This window comes from Heloderma suspectum, chromosome 3 (assembly GCF_057233095.1).
Source record: "Heloderma suspectum isolate Gila_16-S chromosome 3, 16-S_ref, whole genome shotgun sequence".
In the NCBI taxonomy this organism is placed as follows: domain Eukaryota; kingdom Metazoa; phylum Chordata; class Lepidosauria; order Squamata; family Helodermatidae; genus Heloderma; species Heloderma suspectum.
Genome location: NC_139460.1, coordinates 261,528,873 through 261,550,045, shown reverse-complemented (window position 1 = coordinate 261,550,045; position 21,173 = coordinate 261,528,873). Strand labels below are relative to the sequence as shown.

At 45.6% G+C, this 21,173-nt stretch overlaps 2 protein-coding genes across 11 annotated transcripts in view; one reads left to right on the top strand and one right to left on the bottom strand.

The window, feature by feature from the left end:
• SLIT1 (slit guidance ligand 1) overlaps positions 1 to 5,877 on the top strand; it is a 159,361-nt gene extending 153,484 nt beyond the window's left edge. The window contains exons 36-37 of the mRNA XM_084846595.1: positions 924 to 1,135; positions 1,898 to 5,877. Of these exons, the coding sequence (XP_084702721.1) occupies positions 924 to 1,135; positions 1,898 to 2,136 (451 nt within the window). The 3' untranslated portion in view covers positions 2,137 to 5,877. The remainder of the gene's footprint in view (positions 1 to 923; positions 1,136 to 1,897) is intronic.
• The window catches only part of LCOR (ligand dependent nuclear receptor corepressor), a 105,796-nt gene continuing 85,342 nt past the window's right edge, over positions 720 to 21,173 (bottom strand). For all 10 annotated transcript variants that reach the window (XM_084846578.1, XM_084846579.1, XM_084846584.1 and 7 more), the window contains one exon: positions 720 to 20,475. In XM_084846578.1, coding sequence (XP_084702704.1) covers positions 15,765 to 20,475 — 4,711 coding nt within the window. In that variant the 3' untranslated portion in view covers positions 720 to 15,764. The remainder of the gene's footprint in view (positions 20,476 to 21,173) is intronic.

The window sequence follows — 21,173 nt, the reverse complement described above, 5'->3', positions numbered from 1 at the left end:
GAGGAGAGGGCACCACAAGGGTATGGAGGGTCCAGAGCTCTTTGGTAGAGCTTTGGATGCAGAAGGCCTCAGGTCCAGTTCCTGGTATTTCCAATTTAAAAGGATCGGGTGCCCAACAATGTGCACATTTTCTGCCTGAGACCCTGGAGAGCCACTGCCGGTCAGAGCAGACCATAATGGACAAGTAGCCTGATGCGGTGTAAGGCAGCTTCCTGTGTTCCTTAGCGTGGTTACTGCTCTGACTGGCAGTATTTTGTCTTGTGTGCTTGCTCATCTCTGATGAGGCAGGACATGTTAAGGCACAGATGCATCTCTGTGGCAACAAAGCCAGAATTAGTTGCCTTTACAGCCCACCACAGGGGCATGGGATGGGTAACATAATGAATAACAGCATTCACAAACAACAGCACATGCAAAATCGCCCTTGTAGTGAGAACGAACCATAAATATTAGAACTCTACCCTCGCTGTAACCATTAAAGCAGCCTTAGTAAGAACGTTGCTCTTTTGAGACTGCAAATCACATTTATGCTTTGGGGGATAAGGGAAGCTGGGGAGTCAGTCAGAACAGTCCTCCCCGAGCTCCTCTTACAGACGCGTGGTGCAGGGTGTGGTATACCTAAGAGTGCGTCAGAGAAGACAGGTGCTGTGACCCCCCCCTCCCCTCCCCTCCCCTCCCCCTGCACGTGTAGAGCATCTGTGCCAAACTGCTGGGCTTCATGGTCAGTTCTGCCCTAGCTTGCTCTTCAATGGAGGCTAAGATGGGAGCCAGCCAGGCTCCTCCTAGGGGAAGGATGGCACGGAAAGGGTTGCAGGTCCCTTAGCTGCCACTGATACAGGATAGTGGGGAGGTTTCAAAGGAGGCTCTGGGCTAACTGCAGCCTCTTGTATCCACCCACACTCAGCTTTATGTCTCACTTGCAGATGTGTACATGGAATCTGTGTGCCCCTTGATGCGCTGTCCTATAGCTGCCAGTGCCAGGATGGTTACAAGGGGGCCTTGTGCAACCAGCAAGGGGAGCTCCACAACCCATGCAAGAGCTTGCAGTGCGTTCATGGTCAGTGCCAGATCTCGGACACAGGCGAAGCCTACTGTGAATGCAACGGGGGATTCGATGGGGACCTCTGTGATCAAGGTCAGACACCCCCCCCCATCTCCCCACACTAGATTCTTATGGGCCCACTGTTAAGGACTCCTGAGGGAACGCTCCCTCTTCTAACCAGAAACTTAGGTCCATACCTGTGCTGGCAGTATCATGTTAACCCAGGCATTTCCACGGTGGGTGGCAGAAGTCGCAGCCAGGTCTCACTTGGATGCTGCTTCCTCCCCAGCCTGATCCCACAGTCAGTTTCTTGGCATCTGTAGACCACCTTACCTGCTATGGTGCAGAAAAGCCCCCTGTTGTGCCAGCACTTCTACAAATGGGACAACAGGAGAAGCCTGCATAAGGCGTGCACTCTGCACTCCCTTCTTCCAGCCAGTGGCCACAACTTGGGTTAAGGGAACATGAGTAACAGCTGCATTTCCCAGCTATTTCCCAGCTGCCTTCTTTGTTTTTTCCATTGAGTTTGGAGTGGTTCTCTGCTGTGTACTGCTACTGTGCCCTTTCCATCTTTCCACTGGAAGATAGCAGGAACATTTTTGTAGGACCCCCAGCCAGTCAGGGCTCTGGGGCAAAAATAAATGTCCATCTCTCCCTGTGTACCTGGCCCTAACAATTTAAGACTTTAGTCATCCTTCACTGCATGCTTATAGGTATCAGAATGCCTGATGATTTTAGCTGGCCTTCACCAGAACCCCTCAGTCTAAGTGCACAGAGTAATAATGCCTATCCCGTGGCATTACTTACTCAAGTGGGCCCTGAGGCTGACCGCTTCCTTTCCAATGTTTTCCCCAGAGTCGGAGTGTCGGGGCGAGGCTGTGCGTGATTTCCACCAGGTCCAGCGAGGCTATGCCATCTGCCAGACAACACGCCCCGTCTCCTGGGTGGAGTGCCGGGGATCATGCCCAGTACCAGGCTGCTGTGCAGGACTGCGTCTCAAGCGCAGGAAATACACCTTTGAGTGCAGCGATGGCTCTTCCTTTGTGGAGGAGGTGGAAAAACCCAGCAAATGTGGCTGCTCCCAGTGCATGTAGCCTCCAGCAAAGGACAGGCCAGGGCCAAAGGGCAACAGGCCAGGCCTGCCCTGTCCGAGGTCTTGGGAACAAACTTGCCATCTCCCCTCGCCTCTGTTGCTGCTTGGGAGAGGGCTGGGGTAGGAGACTCAGTCTGGCAACGGAGCGGCTCCTTTGGCATGGGGACAATGGCTCTTCTGGATGGACCGGACAATGGTGTAGATAGAAGACTTCTGCTGGCAAATCCAGCTGAACAGATGTATTTATATATCCAGCACAGACTCTATCTGGGGCCACTGCTTGCGCACAGTATGGATTCTTGTCCAATCTGGCCCTGCCTGTTCGTTTTGCCCAGTGTGATGTCCTGAGGGGCCATGCCCGTGGCTCATGCTTAGCCTCAGAATCAGACCATGTCATATCTTGTCATTTCACCTGGTGTTGGAGCCTGCCAATCTGCATCATGCCTGCTTTCTTTTGTTGGGTGGTTCTGCTTTTTCTCTTGCTGTGTAGCCACTCTTGTTCTTGTTCGTATAGCCCCGCTCATTGCAACCTCATCTGCTTATGGGGCTAAATTGCAAATAATGCAAAGACAGCAGCCAGGGGACAAGGCAGGATGGCTGTGTGTTCGAGGACTAGAGAAGACAAAATAATGTAGGACACTGGGAAGGGATTGCACAAAGAGCTGCTTCCTACAACCTGTTGGTCACAAGTTAGTGAGGTATATAAACAAAGTAACCTTGGGGCTGCAATGTGGTCAGAAGCTCAGATCTGCCTTCACCTATTTGTATAAAGTAGCCAAGCATCCTCTAAGTTGGCTGAGCCACTGGTGTTACTGGGAATATAACTATTTGCCCTAGGTTGCAATCCTATGCTCACTCACCTGGGAGTGAGCCCTGTTGAACATAGTGGAACTTAACTTCAGAGTAAATATCTGACTTACTCTGACTAAACATCTGGTTGCATAAAAGCTGGAGGATCCTTAGCTGCTTCCCATTGTGATTCTGCTGGATGGGAGAGGGAGATTAGGTCCAGTTCAGTGCCCACCAGTGTAAATCCTGTAGTTTCCATGATATGAATACAACAACAGGGAGAGAAATAGGTTTTTCTGGTTTCCCCTATGCTCCCACCACTTCCTTTCTGCACTACAAAATCATAGTCTGACTAAATACCACCTGTTTGCTGTAATGAAAGGCTGGATATTTGAGGGTGATGCCAGTTCTGCACTAAACAGCTGCCAACTTTATAATACCCATTTTCATACCCATTATATTCACTTTCATCAGCTTTTTGGAGGGCAGAGAGGAAGGGGGAAATGGATAGCATGGGTGTCTTGCACTCAGTGTACTGTAATATTAGTCTTCAAAAATGCATCATGCAGCAGGCCCATCCATAAAGTACCATTGTCCTGCCATAATGAGGAGTGGGATAAATTGGCCACTGCCTGCAAGAGAAACTGAAACGCAGGCTTTCAAAGCCGGTGCTATAGGTTCTTTGCCCACCCAGGGCACAGATGAAGAGGTAAGATAGATCTCCAATATCCAGGCATTTAAAATACACTACGCCAACAGTGTCTCCTCTCTCTCCCTCGCAAAATCCCTGTTTGATACAAGGGTTCTTGTACAGGACAGAAGAGCTGCAAATTGCTCAAGGATGCTTTGGATCTAACTTCTGCCAGAGAAAGAGTTTAGTTTGCACTTCTTACTGACAGATATTTACAAGTGACACCAATAACTTAAAAAACAAACAAAGAAAAGCAAAACACTTTTTTGTACTGATGCAAACTGAATTCTACATGGGAAAAGCTGAAATTTCTGACCTATCTAAATTATGCAAGTCAAGCAAATTTGAAAATTATTTGCATTAATTTATTCTGCTTCTGCTGGTCGGGAGGGGCAAACAAATATACAGGACACTGAAGGTGACTACTGGATATGTTACTCACCCAGATCCAGCTTTTGAGACTTCATCAGGCAGAAGCTTTAAACCTTGAAGGCTTGAAACACCTTTGTTCAAAGAAACTAAAGCTGAGATTCTCAGGATGCTGAGTTTTCATCCAGTAGCCCTGCAAGAACCCAGTTGCTGAGAGACCACACAGTCTCCGGTGTAAGCCTTGAGGCCTTGGCTCTGTGTTCTTGTTTCCAGGGCAACCTCAGCAGCCTCCACCAGGTTCCTGTTGCTTCAGGCATATGGATCATGCTTCCTACAAGAAGTTCTCCCAGAAAGGTAGCTCCTTGGCTTGTCTGAGAACATGTGACACAAAGGATCTCAAGGTTGCAGCTTTTTAGGACAGCTGGTTTTTATTATACACTGGATACCAGTCAGCAAAGTGGGACAAAAGTGGGGAGGGTGGTTTACTGGGGGAGTGCTCTCAGGATACTCCCAAGTACAAAAAAGATGGATCATTATAAGCACATAACATGTTGTCAGATACAAACCAGCTTCTGAAGAAAACAGCAGTAAGAAAGCCACCCTCTCCCTGCAGAAAAACAAGGGAGTGACTGGTCAAAGAAGCCTCTGCAGGGACCCCTGTCTTGTAGCTATGTACGTGTGTGTGTGTGTGAGAGAGAGAGAGAGAGAGAGCAATGCTAACCTGCTAACACTGCCATTGCTGCAGGTTACAAGGCAGTGGGGTGAGTGAACTAAAACTGAATGGCAGGAGGGCCCTGCTAGTACTAAAAGCCTTTGCTCCAGTAATACTTGCTGACAAGTACAATAGGGAAGACTAGTGAAGCAAAATCAAATTCGAATATAACATGATTCGCAGAGGCATTAAAACCTGCCACCGTTCTTCAAATTCTGGTTTTACCATCCAAGTATTTTTTACATTTCTATTTATTATAGAAGCTCCCAAAAGGTTAAATGTATTTTTCTTCCCACTGAGAATGTGCAGCTTTTAAACTTCCATTTGTAAGGTTCCTAAATGAGTTACAATTACACAAAATAAACTAATTAGGTTTTTGAAATTTCTTAAGACTTCACATTTCCAGTAATAGCAGGTACACAAATCAAACTGCAAATATCGGTATGTCTGAACTTTTATTCTGTGCCTCCCACTTCAGTACATACTTTGGTAATGAAGTAGATTATCTTGGATAACATTTGGGTAGCTCTGTGCCACAGGTGAGCAATGGTTGAATTTTAACTGCTTATTCTGGCCATCTCATTCCAGACAAAATTAGCTTAAATTTACACTTACAAATTTGGGATCTCAAGTACAATAGTAAGAGAAAATATATTGTACTAGAATGCAAACTTCAGTTTTAAAAGTTGGAATTCAAAGCAAATGGCTAGTTAACACACACCCCACACAGGTGCACATTTGAAATAATTTTGTCCAGGTATTTCCTTGGAAGATGCACATCAATCCAGCTGCCCCCAAGGATGTCCCTGTGCCAGCTGCGTAGCGCCAGCTCCGCTTCCAGGCTGTTCATTTACAGTCAAGGCATGCTTTCACGTGGTCACCTATAGGCTGCGCAGTTCCTCAACCCAAAACAAGTTTGGGTGACCGCTTTTTGGTTCAATTAGGCCTCCATTGCACTGATGCTGTCCCTCTCCCAAATGTCTCAGCTGGCATACATGCAATGTGTTTGCTGTTCCATAGCTGTAAGCTTCTGCCCTATTCACTTTGATATCTGGTACAATGGTGTCTCACATAAGTGGCTACACATTCCACTTATCTCTGCACTTGAGTGAAGATTGTATCAAGTGTTTGCTTGATCAGCACTCCTGGAAATGACTCCTCTCTTTTGGTGCCCAGAGGGAGGGCAGCAGCAAAACAATTCAATCAGTGCCACATCTAGGGGTAGCTCATAGAGAGGGTGCCAGGTGATTGTGTGAAATGTCTTTTGTTGCCTGCTGTAAGTTAACTGATAAAGTATCTCTTTATACAGAATACTTAGATTCTTATATATATTTATATATTTGTATTTCTGTTTGGTATAGTATTTTTCTATGCTATAAGGTTGCTAGACAGCATCTTCTGTTGGCAGGTGCTGCCCGATCAGCTGCAAATCAACACCACTGCTTTTGCTAATTGGGGCTAGAGGTTCTTGCCACCCTTTTAACAGTGTGGGTTTATGATAGGTCAGTGAGGGAGCTCATGGTTGTCTTTCCTTTTAAAACAGCAGTATTGTTTTAGATTTTTAAAATATTGTCCATGTTGTCTTCCGTGTGAACATGACAATTGAGCCAGAGACATCAGGCTGGTCTCTTCTTTCCCCATAGCAAAATAAAACATGCTTCCCTCCCTCTCCCAGAATGGCCCGAATGAAACTTGCTATTTTTTCAGAAAGGAGTAAGAGGGTGAGACTTGGTTCCCTTTCTCTAGAAGTCTTGGGACTTAAAAAAAAAAAACATTGACAGCCCTTAGGAAGGTGCAGACATATTCAGTTCTGCACTCTTGTTACAGCATGGTAACCACTCGGCTTAAACAAGTCAAATGCTACCTGCTTTTGCTCCTTGGACTGCACGACACATCCATGCAAGTACTCGCAGCATTCATAATTGCAATAGCATGGGTCAAGGAAACAAGTGTGTTTACTTCAGTACACGTTAATGCTCCTATCTTAAACTGACAAAACTCATACTGGTTTCTCTAGTAAAGCGTGCAAAAAATGTATGAGAAGATGGGAGAAATTACATTGATACAATAATGTTTATGTTTGAGGCAAGAACAATGCTGTACATCATTCTTCTTACCCATAGGGGGAAACATCTTTGACATATTTTTCTAAACTTCAGATTAGTAAATGGCATGCACCACGTGGTCATAGATAAGTCATTACCTTGCATAAATTAGCACGTTGGATGTAAAAGGGCACATTGTCCTTTTACACCCCAAGCCTGTGATATTAAGTGTTTTAGAGGAAATGCAGCACTGGTGTGGGAATGATGTTGTCAGCTGGAGGTAACTGGACCCATTTCTGACTTGTACTTGAGTTCCTAGGTGACACTACCTTCACTTGGCTTCCCAGCACCTCAGAAGGGAGAGGGTGGGTGGCTTTCTCAGGAGAGGGGATATAGGGAGCTACCATTCCTCTACTCTTGTATAGCTAGTGTGAGGCACTGAGGCAGTCACAATGTAAAGCTCCTCAGGATGGCAGCAGTACCAAAGTAAAACGAGGCCGCACCAATCTGGCATAAGCTCTAGAAGTTGAACACAAAGTAGTGGGTCAACTAGGGGAGGAGCGCTGAGTTATAAAACAACGAAAGGGGGCAGAAAATCCATTCATCAAAATGTGCTTGTGCTTTTGCAGCAGTGCAGCACAAAAAGGAGTGCTGATTGGCTAGGCTATCCTTCTCCCAGGGTGCAGGTAATGATCACTAATAGAGCCACTGTGAGGGATAGCTTCCAAAGACTATGTCATCGTTGCATTTACTAAACAATGCCAACCTCCTCCACGAAAGTTAAGGTAATCCATAGGCTCCAAAGTTCCTAGCCCAACCTTAAAAGATTGTTCTGGGGAGTCTCCCATGGGCCAAGTCAGAGACAACACCCACAGTGGAGTGGCAGCTAATGAGGAGAATGCTCCAAGCCCTTTTGTTCTTGGTTGTCTGCATCAATGCCATATGATGAAAATTGCAGGTTCTAGGCCAGGGTTTTCTTAGCCTATTCAATAATCCGGCCTTGATCTCCATAGTCAGAAAAAAGTGAAGTGCAGGGCAGAACATACTCTCCAATGTTCTTCACCTGAATGGTTTGAGAACCTCTGTATTAAACTATATCACACCACAGCAGCATGGATATAAAAGAAATGTTTAATAAGCTGCAGTAAAATAAGGACCCTTAGAGCACACAGAGTACATAACAATGCATAAAGGGGAGAAAGAAGCATGGAAAGAGGCAAAAGAAAAAGGTCTAAATCTCGCCCAGGGCCCCATGATCAGTAACAAGAACACAATCTTTCATGGGTTAGTCAAAGAAATACACACACACACACACACACACACACAGCATGAAGCTGTCACAAACAATTAGGGATTTCATACAATTTCCATGGTAAAGTAGCCCTAACTGTTATAGATATACTGAACAGTTGGAACGTAACTGAACACAACCTTTATATACATTTTCAAATGTTCTTCAGGTGAGGTATATAAAAATTATCTAGTGACACATTTTACCAACAATTCACAGCAGACATGTTCTTTTTCTAAAATCACAGCATTTCCCAGTGCCCTGAAGAGATGAAAAGCAGATTCCAAGAGAGACCTTCCATAGGACTACTCATGATCACACACTGGATTACGGTGATGTGCACGGTACCAGACTGGTGAAAAGTGTTTGTCGGGGTGGGGGAGAGAATGTAGCCCCCAAAACTTGGTTCTTCAGATGAGGTAAAAAGGGCTCTTTTAGACAAAGCATATAGACATTGAAGAATAACATGAATATGATCAATGCAGTGAATGCTAGGGATTGCCAGACACATCTGTAGGCTTTTTGAGTGCAACACACTGATGGAGACTCATTCAGCTGAGCAGGAGTTTATCCCAAGACTTCAGGAATGCCCTTGGGAAAAGATTGATTGCAGAAGATTACAAGCCTCCCCTCACCCCACCCCTTCATAAAATTGAGAACTGTAGACCTTTACAACAGATATAGGCAGGAGTTAAATTTTTTGATGGCAGGAGGAAGGTGCAGGCAGAGGAAGAACTATTAGAAAGTAACTACATTATTAAATTCCCTAGGATGGGAAATAGTTGGGTTTTCAAAGTTTCTATAGAAAGAAGAGAGGAGCGATGGGGTGGGGATTCTGAACGGCCAAGACAGACAACATCAAGAAATGCGTACATAGGAACTTCCATACAATCCTATCTTTAAAAAAAGAAGAGAACACCAACGTATGGAAACATCAGAAATAAAAGAGAATGGCGCCCTAAACAGCATATACAACATGGGAGTGTCAAGAGAGACAGAAAAGAGGATAGATGAATACCTATGATCCAAAAGAAAAATTCAGACACAGGCACACACAGAAAGAGAACCGAAATAAAAAGAAAAACAGGACACTGAACTCTGCACAGCAGCTAGGAACTTGGGGCATGGTGAAGGATCGGCTTGATATTTTAAGATTGAAGGGCACTGGAAGCATCAAGCACACAAGAGATATTGAGGCCAGGTGACAACAGTCAGCTGCAAATGACATGATGTGTGTGCCACTGGCATTTCCTCCATACCATTCCCAGTAAGGGATCCCTGAGTCCACCTGCCCAATGGACACACTTTTTCTAGGCTTGACCTATGACCTAAGTATTTCCTGCAATGGTGCATAGGTATGCAGAGATGCTGCCACATAAGCTATTTCTTTCTCTGTGTGGCAAGGCCACTGAAGAAAAGCAGTCTTTAAGGAGACATGCGTGCGCACACATATACAACTATCCCCATCAGGACTTGGATACTATTTTATCACTGAAAACGTTATTACTACGATTCTTATTGCTCACATATGATGTGCCCAAAGGTGCACAGGACTACACAGTCTATCCAGAACTGTGTTCAACAGCTGGGAACTTTAACTCACTTCCACAGAAAATGAGATTGTAAAAACACACACCATGTAATGCTTTGACTTCACTTAGGGCTAGCTCTAATTGAGGTGGCAAAGTTGTGTCTATGCTGTTTCTGCTTTAGACTATAGGTGAGGGCTTACATGACTGAATGCTCCTCCATACAAGAACATACCCTACACACAGAAATCAAGCATACCAGGGTACTAGGATACTATGTTTCTCCCTGATATCTAATTTTTTATGTGGAAGGATTTTTTTTTTAAATAGCAAGTTAATCACGAGAGTCTGAAGCATTACAGCCCAAAAACAGATCTACCACCTCAGTGAGAACTAGAACCTTGATTTTGCAGCATAAATTCCAGACCAGATGCCAGTCCTCCTCCCTGCATCCAATGTTATTTGCAGTAAGAACTGCCCCCACCCCTCAACCCTACTACATTTCAAATGAACAGCACTCCCGAGACTCGTTAGCATAAAGTACAGGAAATAAATATTTTAAAACTATTTACAATATTATTATTCTATTTGTATGACTGCCCGGGGAGAGAAGGCAGCATTTACCCTGAACCTAGGAAAGCATTTCAACCGCAAGCTGGATGCTATGTTAACACAGCATCTGTTATTTTTATATATATATATATATATATACACACACACACACACACACACATACATATATGTATATATTCACATTGCATTTGAAAGTAATGCATAAAAACCAGATCCTTAGAAAATCCTTGATAGCATTACAGTGTAAAAAGACCCACTTGGGTAAAAAGTCGCACACAGCAGGTGACAAAAACCATTCAGACTCCATTCATTTTCACTATTCTATGGGGAACAATTATTTAGGGAGACAGTTCAAAAGGGAAGGGTTAAGAAGAGGACAGATCTACCTCTCAATGCAAACCAGAACTCCTGAGATCATCTTAGGATGGTGCAATTTGCAGCCATCTAGCTAAATGCGAACAATACAAAATAAACTATATGGCAGCAGGAAAGCAACAAGGAAGCTTAGGACTACTTACACCAGTGTGTGTGAAGAAATATGCAAGTTCCTATTTTGCCATGATTACCTGTGCCAGGAATATGATGCATGGACATTATTTCCAAGTAGAAAAAAATATGTGTCGAGTGGTCTGAAAAGGGTTGACAAGCAGGTCCTTGAGAAACAAGCCATGATAACATATAAGACCTTCCAGGCTAGGAGCCCAGACAGCTCCATTCTTGCTCCCACAGAAGAGCCAGGCAGAGCTAGACCAAGTGGTGGACAGTGGCAGATAAAGCTTGAACCCTAGGCAAGGACAGAGATGGGGGTTAAAGGCTAGGGAGGCACTGATCTGTAACCCATTGACTAGCTTGCTCATAGATCTCTAACGTCATATTAATTTCTATTTGGTGAGCATGTGGAAATTCAGGGAAGACAAGAGTTTTATTTATAGTAAAATTTAAAAGGCAGTCACAGATATAATGAAATCTCTTTTAGGTATTATTCCTTTGGCGCAATTTAATTCCGCTGTGTTTCCTAATGGTCAGGAGCAGAGCCCTTTGGGCACTGCTCATGTCCTGCCTAAACTACATTTTAGGTGCTTAGAGAGCAGACGGTCAGGTATGGATATTTTGCAATGTAAAAAGGAGCAAGGTAGTGGCTACCTCCCTTGAACAGGAGAAAAGAGGCAAAGGGCTTTCTGATCACAAAAGGCCACAAGGAGGAGAACACAAGCGGGGAAATCCAGTGAGAAAAAGATGCTTTTAACGGCTTCTAGCTCTCAGGGGAAGAAGATGAACTGGGAAATCTGTCCAGGAGGTCTCAGCTCATAATAAACATAAATGCTTAGTTTTGAGTGGTTGAAATATTACACAAAAAGAGAAGCTTGAAAAGGGAGGAATCATTATTTTTTCACCCAGTAAAACCATATGTATGTTGACAGTACTTTGGACAGCAGAAAAATAGCCATAAATAGCATTCCAGCAACATCAGCCACCCAGCGATTCTGAGCAACAGAAACTATTCTGGTTATGTGCATTTGTGTGAATGTGAATCATCAATTCTTTATGCTGTGTACACGAGTTGGGACTGTTCTACAAATAAAAGACAAGGCAGCCTTTATTAGAAGCTACTGAAAGAAATCACATGCTCAACCCACAACAGAAGAAAAGCATCAAGAGTTTGACCAAGAACCAGGCTATTGGGACAGATTGGAAGCATGACAAATGGAAGCCCTCTCTCTGGGAAGAATGTTGACTTTATTTCATTGATCAGGGTGTGCAAACGGGCTGGAATCAGAGGAATGAGATACATAGCCATAAGGTATGGGCAACAGGGCAGGCTATGGGGAATCATCCTATGGCAGGAAAAGCCCCTTAAGTGTATGAGATCTGGACATGATTACTGGCAGAGCAACTAATAAAGATCTCCAAGGAAGAGGGCTACCAAGTGGGAAGAGGATGCCTTTCACATATAATCAAGAAAAGGCTGAGAACAGTGGTAGTGCACTCTGTTTGATGGGCAGAAAATGCTACAGGGGGCAGCAATAAGCAAGGCCACCCACCTTCTTTTAGGAGTCCCCACAGGGTATGGAAGCCAGAATGGCCAAACTCTCCCTACACTTGTGGATATAGCAATAGGGCCTAAGATGTTGAGGCGGTGGAACCTCCCAAGCACACTGCATGAAGCAGAAAGATAGCTGCCCAACCCTTTCTTGCCAAAGTGCCAGACAGGGGTAGTACAGTAACCTGTTCACTCTCATGCTCACTCTCATTCTTTTACAAGAAAGCTGTATCAAGTCAGACCAAGTGGCTGAAGTAGTTAATAACATCACCAGGCCATAATAACTGTCCTGCAGATGCATTTAATTCTATAAAGCATCTATTCCCATTGCAGGGATGGACAGGGCAAAGCTGCATTGATTGGTTAATACACGACAAAGAAAATGCTGGATGCTAAGAAGTGGTTAGATAGGATGCAGGGCACAGGATTAAGCCCCTTACATTCTGAAGAGAAGAGCCCCATCCAGCAACAAGGCTGGCTGGATTGCAAAGTTCTTTCTACTGAAAGGATGGAGAGCCCTGGGCTCACTGTCATAAAGGAAGAGGTGGGTTGCGGGTCATCACAAGGGAATGGTCTCCTTGCAATTTTTTAAAAATGTAAGGGGACAGCATCTCTGCCTCGCATGGCAGTGACTGAGTGCAACTTGCATACCATCAGGGCTGATGCACAGGGGCAGCCTGAAAACTGCCTTCCAACCAGAGTGTAGCTTTGCTTTAACTTAAAGATTTGTTGTTGTTTTTTTAATCAAAACTGGAGCTATTTGGATCATCTCTTCTCTCTCCATGCCTCAAGCTACACTAGTCCAATAGAAAGGACTCGTGCTTGAACCTAGGGCCATATGCCCTTCCTAACAGAACAGTACGGCAGCAGCTGGACCAAAAGAAGAGGCAACTCTCCCAGGACCAGGGCAAAACTTTGCAGGGCTGGCAACTGTATTCATATTCAGGCAATCTTTCATATAGAGCCAGCAGGTTTCAAAGAACTAGGGCAAGTGTGAAGGTTAGATACCTTACACAAGATTAATAAAGGGATTATTTTAGACTACAGGCCACACAAGAAATGGGACAGCAGAGAGTTGTAGAAAGATTTTATTAGCAGGTATCTGGATCAGAATCACTAGCTGAATGTACCACAAGGTGCCCCAATCACCCAGCGTTTTGTTAGGAAGCAGCCCTGGGGGGAGAGAGCAGGAAGATTTACACATCTCTGTGAATGGAGGCATGTAAAGTTGGAAAAAGCAGAGGCGAAAGTCTGACATGTTTGCCCCTCTCACTCACACATACATGCTCACACACTTCCTTAAATACCTCTGAATACTCCTGGTGGAATGTCTAGTACATTTGATATCCACAGTTAAAACAGCAATCGAACAAATCCATATCCACCTTCACAGAGAATGCTAGGCTGGACTTCATGCTTACAACAATTAACTTTTATACAGCATGATTTAAACCAAAGGGTAGAAGTTAAAAATCAATGATTTAAAAGTATCTCATAAAAAAAGAGTCCACCCTGATGTGTCTTATAGCTTTAGTACACCCTCTTAAGCCACAGACCTGGGTAAGTGGGTGAGCAGGAGAGCTATGCATTTTCAGATGCTGAATTCCAATCTCTTTGATCAATCAAAATACTACACAGCTAGTTATCCGTTTTCTGCCTGCAGTAATGAGCTTTGGTATAGGAGTGCCAATGCTAATGCACCCTCCGTCCTTTAAATTAAAAAAAAAAAATCAATTTCCTCACACCTAAGTCTTCTTCATGCTCCCTGAAGAGTTTGCCTTTCCTTTTATTCAATAAATCCCTCACAAACTGGAAAGACTGGTTCAAGCCAGTTAATATAATAATGTGTAAATATATGTTTGAGTACGTCGATCTCAGATGGTATCCATGGAAAACTATTCTGAAAGGTCAAGCAATTTGAAGGCCTTCACAGGAAGCTCTTGGGTGCCACATACAGCAAACGCAAGGAAGTTTGCACAGGTTTCTAACCAAATAAATCTGCCTTTGTTGTGGCTTAAAGAGAAGCTACTGAAATAAATAAAAGGCCAAGCCCCTTGCTTCTTCTCTCCAGCACTGGAATGGAAGCAACCACTGTCACCCAACAGATGGGTCGCACAGAGTGTACAGACACGACACCTCCTCTGAGAAAATGCTGCTTCCCCTCTTGTTGGATCCAAACTAAATGTTTGCACTAGGAAGGGGAGTATTTGCATTTCTAATAGGCTTTCACAGGAATATCTTGTCTGAAGAGAGATGGCTTCTTGACCTGTACGTAATATATTGATTAAATTTGGAAGGCAAGGCCAGACAAGTTGCTTGAAACTCCAATGAGCATTTGGAGAGCTAGACTGCACAACCCCGTCGAGCAAGGCAACGAGGAATTTTGCTTCATCTTAAGCCGCGACGAAAGCATGCATGTGAAAGCACCAGTTATGTCCAGTTGCAGCCTCATTCACAGCCAGCATTGTCACTTTTTAACTTTAATTTTTGACATCTGGAGGACAGAAAACTATGGAAAAGGGTCTTCTGGAAACTGCATAGAAAAAATAAAAAAGTGGATTCCTTACTACAGGCTTGTTCCATCATTACTTTTTACAGACATTCCGTCTTGAGACCTATCTCTTAAGATGTATGCAAACTTTATATTAGAATGGTTGTATGCCCATCAATTTCACTGCTGAGATGTGAATGCAGCCAACCATCTTCAGGGGTATTCCCAACATGGGTTTCACAGTGAATCAGGCAGGAATATAACCATTCCGAAATGCATTCAAACAGCATTTTAAAACCTACATCTTAAGGTGCCTGGCTGTAAAGAGCAATGTCCAAAGAGGCAGGCAATGTGCATGGACTGATAGGGAAGAGTTCTCTATCCAAACGATGGGGACAGCTCCTGTCTTGTACAGGTAAAGTTGGTCAAGCATGGCTGCCAGTCACTGTAGACACTGCAGAAACAGCATCTTTTTGATACAAGAGACAAGCTAGCTTACAGCCAATCCCTAGATCCCAAAGTTACAGAAGGTGTCCAACTGTTAATACCTTAACAAAAGTCACCATTCTGATCTGCTTATAAAGAATAACATTAAAGGATGAAAATACTTTGGGTTCTGGCTTTATAATGCCCTGTTCAGATCAAACAGTGCCAGGATGCTACAATGCACAACAGGAAGAAAACAGTCCTGTATGTACCCCAGCAGAAGGGCTGCCATGGTCAAGAGGGTGTGCATGAAAGGTAGTTCTCTTTCAATTACAGTACAAGTGCTTGTGCATTATCTATAAACTGCCAGCCTTTAAATCACACAAATCTGTTTACTTCCTAAAAGGATAAATAAGGCACTGTACTTTGAACTGAAACTGCCAAGCTCCCAGTTCGACCCTAGGAACTTTCAAAAGCAGTAACTTCCCTTCTCAGCAGCAGAGAAGAATGGCGCCCCTCTATGGCTGCAACACAGCTAGGGGACTCCTCAAAATCAAAGAGAGGGGGTTGGCCTTTAGCAAGACACTTGCCCTCCCTCCAGGTTCAGAAATGGATCTACTTAATGCATGAGGAAGGGGTCCTGTGACCCACCTCCTCTCCAACCCAAGCCTGTTACTTTGCATCCAGCCGCCTGCGCTTGCTGGGTGAAGAGTCTTTTTTGGCCCTCAGCTTCCTCTTGCTCTGGGCTTTGTTGCTCTCCTGAATGCTCTTCACTGACCTAATCAGAGCTTTGCCACTGCTTGCCTTTTTAGCAGGCACTTTAAGAGACCGACTGGAGGAGTCCCGCACCACTTTTGGCTTCACAGGCTTAGTGAGGCTTTCTTGTCTGGAAGGCAGGGGGGCCTTTGGACTGGGGTTCGCTTTCCCCTTCTGGATGGCAGACTTCCTTTTCCCAGGCTGCACATCAATCGGTTTCTTTGCCTTCTCATTCCGAGATGTGTGCTTATTACTTCTCTCTGCAGCTGTCTGCTTCCTAGTAGCAGGAGCTCCCACATGCTTCAATTTACTGGCTTTCTTCAGAGGGGCCTTTTCTTTGCTTGAAATGCTCAACTGCCCTTGCAACCTGCTGCTGCTGCTCTCATTTGGCGTCTTCTTTCGCTGAATGTTGCCTTTAGATGAGGTGTCCTCCTGTAACCTGCCTTTCCCTTTTCTTCCTCTTCCTCCTTTCTCAACCAGACTGGATTTGGTAGGAGATGAGGTGGCTTTGACCTGCTGGGCCAGCTTTGGCGACATCAGTGGCTTAATGCACAGGCTCTTGCCACTTGGCTTCCTTTCAGACAAGGGATGCTTTGCCACAGCGTCACTCTTCTCCTGCTTGACCATTCTGCGGAGGCCATGAAGTTTGCCCCGCAGGTTGGAGTATTTCCGCAGGATCCGCGAGCTGGTTTGCACCGGCATGCTTGGGGGGGGTTGGGCACTCTTGGCTTCGACACTATGCTCCAAACTTACTTCCGATGGGGGTGTCTGCTTTGGACTGGTAACTTGTTCTGGCTCTATTTCCTCAGTGTTCTCACGAAGCCTGGCCCACAGCCTTTGGGTCTTTATGGTGTTTTTTGCTGGGGTCATTGCAGCAAACTTCTTTAGATGTTTCTTTAGACGTTCAGCTTGAAGTGAGCTGGAATAGATGCTAGAGGAGCAGCCCTTCTGGAGTGGAAGCTTGATGAGGGGGATGTCTCCTGGAAGACGTGTGTTCAGCTTCTTCACAATGACCAGGGACTTGGTTTCCGTCGTCTCCATAAACCACTTGCAGATATTGGGTACGTCAAAAGCCTTCATAAACAGCATCTGAACAGGGGAGAGCTTCTGGACTTCAGTGGACCCTTTGAACTTCCGAGTTCTCTTCTTGCTTTTCCAAATCTCTTTCAGCTTGTCAGATTTATTCTTGACTTTTGGAGCTGGCTGGACCTCCTTCTCCAGCTGAATCCACCCTTTCTGAACCTTCATGTACTGGGCATTAAAGTCAGTGATGAGTTCTTGGTTCTCTTCCTCAGTACACCATTCCACAAATTTTGGCTTGTTGTCAGACAGCACCTCCATACTGCTAAAGCCAATGGGGTCTTCATGCCCTGCATCTTGTTGGTCCACGACACTAGAGTCTCCTTGTACATTCATGACATTAGAGTCTTCTTGTATGGTTTCCTTTCCTGACATGTTTTTTTGGGCACCGGCCACAGGGGTTGGGGCAGGGGTGTGTCTCAAATTATAGAATTGGAGGGCTGGCTTCTTGTATTTCATTGACCTCTCTGGTGGTGCAGGCTTGCTCTCATTCTTGCTATTAGGACATGGGGGACAACTGGTCCCACACTGGTTGCGCAACACTTTTTTAGCATCCACAATACTGTCAGAGTTCTCTGGATCTTCCAGTGTTAAATCTGTCTGCTTTTCAGCCTTCTCAGAGGTTCCTACTGGGACGTGGACACTTCTCTTGTCAGAATTAGCCTCTAAACATATTTCAAGTATTGCCGCTGGTTTAGTCTTGCTGCTGTTGGCATCCTGGCTTTCCTCTATTACAGTATCCTTTGCCAATGGTGTCTTATAGGTCTGCCTCATTGTGATGTCATTTCCCTCACCTGCCTGCAGTTCAAGAGTATTCCCAGTGTCATTTAGTAGTGTTTTGTGGGATCTGTCACTTGGAACACACACAGATGCTGCCCCATCAAGATGCACCACCCTCTTAAAACGCTTAGCACCAGGACTTTTAGATAGCTTGATCTGAAGCTGAGGAAGCTGCAGAGAGCTGGAAGAGCTGGGATGCTCAGTACTGTCCTCTGTGGTTGACAAGGATTGTTGGCTTCGAAGACAGCGATCCGATGTAACTTGAAGTTTTTTCTCCCTCTTTCGTTTTTTCTCTGGGTTTGTTTTGGAAGAAGTCTCCCCCTTGTTGCCTGTCTCTGACGTTTTGAGCATTGGTGGAGCTTCACTCTCAGCTTCCTGTCCCTCACCCATCTTGCTAGCCTCACTTGGGACTTTTGCAGTTCCCCCTTCCCAGTCTTCACCAGTATCTGCTATAGGCAACATAGCCCCACTCTTCCCAGGCAGGCCTTCCTCCAAGTCCTGAGAACCTTCAATACTGGTTTCAGGATCCATGCTTTCGTGTGCATTGGCACACTGTAACTGGACAGGGAGCTCAGCCGAATCCAAGTCAGAAAGGGGCTGAGGAAGCTCCGACTCCACCTTGCCAGGTACCACCACCTGAGGTTCTGTTAAAGGAACCTCTGAGGGTTCTAGCTCAATATCGGCAGGAGGCTCAGACACTGCACTAGCAGGAAGTATCATAGGAGACCCTGTCCTTGAGCCAGCACCAAGCTCCTCAAAGCACAAACTCCCTGGGGTAGAGGGGAGCTCTGCAGGGAGGGCCACTGAAAGGTCTAGGCTGACAAGAGCAGGAGGCTCTGCCTGGGGCTCTGCCAGGTCTATAGGGGAAAGTAGTGGGGGTTCCACAGATGGTGGCAAGTCAAGAACAGAAGCAGAATCCTCCAGTGGAGGCTCCTCTTCAGATGGCAGCAGGTCCATGCTAACAAGAGGTTTCTGGTCTGCATGAATGGAAGGCTCTGGGGTAGGCACCTTCTGTAAGCATAGAGAGCTTTCCTCACCATTCGCAGCTCCGGAGACAGACAACTGCGCAGAATCTGCTGTGTTGCCACTATCTTCATTAGGTCTGCTGGAGTCCATATTACTACTGGCCTGCAGCACAGTGCCTGTATCAGTTTTGTCCTGCAGTTCTCCTTCACTCTGTTGTGGGGAAGAGACAACTGTGGTCTGAAGAGGCAAGCTGCCTTCATCACTGTGCAGAACAGAGCAGGCAAATAGGGAGAGAGCCACTGTGGATACTTGAGCAGAACTGGCTTCTTTATGCTCCAAGGAACTGTCCTCAGGAAGGATGCTTTCAGCTAGATGTTGTTCATCTCTCCTGTCCTGACTTTTTTTGTTGGAGAAATCTTCTTGAGGGAGGGACACAATGGAAGACCTTTTGTCACCATCACCACTCGAAGCTTGGGCTCCTGCCAAGTAGCTATCACCTGGAAGAGCAACTCCCTGGCTAGGGCTTGTTAGCACCTCAGGCCTTGGTGCCAGGGTGTTCCCAGTCTCCTGCACATGGGATGTCTTAGCCAAGGTACGCACTGTGGGAAGCTCACAGCATTCACCATTGTAATAGTATCCCCGTGTGCTCTTCCTTGCCGTCTTCCTAGATGATACTGTCCTCTTGCTCTCAAAGTGGCACTCTGTAATTGGCTGGCTGATATAAACAACATCACACTGGTTATCATAGTCATTTATTCTTAGCCCTGAAGACCTTTTGCTCTTACGAGTGCTCTTGGTGGAGGCCGAGATGCTTTTGGCCCGGGAGTGTCCGTTGGTGGTTTTGTGGTGCACCCCTGGCATGGGACTAGTGGGTAGCCAACAACTGTCTTTGGCATTCTCCACATGAGTCTTGTCGATAGGATGCATGTGGTAGCTGACCTTGTTCTTTCCCGAAGCCTGGTGGAGATTCTCTGCCTTTGGCCTTGTTTCCTGGTCATTCATTTCAGTATCCTGGTGCAGAGAGGCTTTGGAGCTGCACTGCAAGGCATTCTCTTTGTCTGCTCTCCGAGGGGAGCTTGTGGTGAAGGCTGGCTCTCGGGCCTCCTCTGGGAAAGCTTTGAACACATTCTTCTGAGAGCCCATGCGACCCTCCAGACTATCCTCACTAGCGTTGACATTGGCTGCTTTCACAGCAATGTAGCCTGCCAGCAAAGCTCTACTTTGAATCTGGTCTCTGTCATCCTCACCTTTCCGAAGCCCCATCTCTTGCTCACTCCCAGGGGTTTGCCCTTCCAGGCTTTTAGCAGAGTGATGGGAGTTGGAGGCAGTGAGGTATCCTGGAGTGGGGCTGTCCCTGGGACTCACAGAACTTGCTCTAATGCTAGGAAGGTCAGGGAAGTCTCTTCTGACAACAGGACTGCAGTTTTCTCTCCTGTCTGTAGATTTCAGATCCACAGCCTGCTGCTTCAGGGCATGGCACAGTATGCGCAGAGAGCCATGAGGCCCTGATTGCTCTGGGTCCAAGGATGAAGGGAGCTTTGATTCAGAGCAAGAAGTTCCAAGCTCCTGGTTCTCAGTGTGATACTGACTGCAGCCTGAGCTACAAGTGGACACATCCATGTTTTCAGGTCCAGGTAACTGCTGTTGCCCCTCGCAGCCAGTCTGTACTTCAGTGCATATGTCGTTCAGGACACGGACGAAGTGCTTCTGGTGATATGTGCACAGTCTGACCATAAATTTTTCCAACGGAGATTTCGGCTGGCCAAGACAATCTACAGCTATTGCCTCTGTTGCGTCCTCACTAGAGAGAGGGAGAGAGAAACCGTCAGTACAGTACAAAGGCTGGAAAACAAATTACTTTACAGTGCAAATCCTCACAACCCTGACTCTTTTCTGCCTTCTTAAGTTGTGTACTCTGGGAAGGCGGCATCTCCAGCTGTACACCAGAACTGAGCAGTTAGCTAAAGCACAACCTCACGTTAGCAAAGTTATGCCTATCTTCTCTCCCTGTGGAAGAGAACTCTTGACAGTTCACCTATAGCCACAGTGTATTAACTGTCACTGAAAAGCTGTTGGGACCCTACTTTTTTGTTTCACATGTAGCCCTTAAGGCTAGAGAATACTCTGTGCTGAGGGAAACCAACATGAACTAACTAGAAAGCAATAGCGAGATGCCCTGTTTCCCTGGCCTTCCCACTAAATTCTGCAGAGGCAGCCTAACACAGCCACTAAAGGATCAGAACAGGTGAGATAATGTCTGCACAGTAGTACGCACACTCCCACAAGTAACCTTTGGTTTTGTACAATGAGCAGATTGCCATCACAGATATGGTAAGCCACTCTGGGAATTTGGTTGAAATAAATAATCTCTCCAAAAGTAGCTGCAAGATTTCAACTGCTTCACAGGAGTAGGAGCTTGGATACAGAGATATAGTCTTCCTATGTTCCAAGTCTCCAGATCAAAATTACAGTAAAAACCTGTCACTGTCTGCTCTTTAT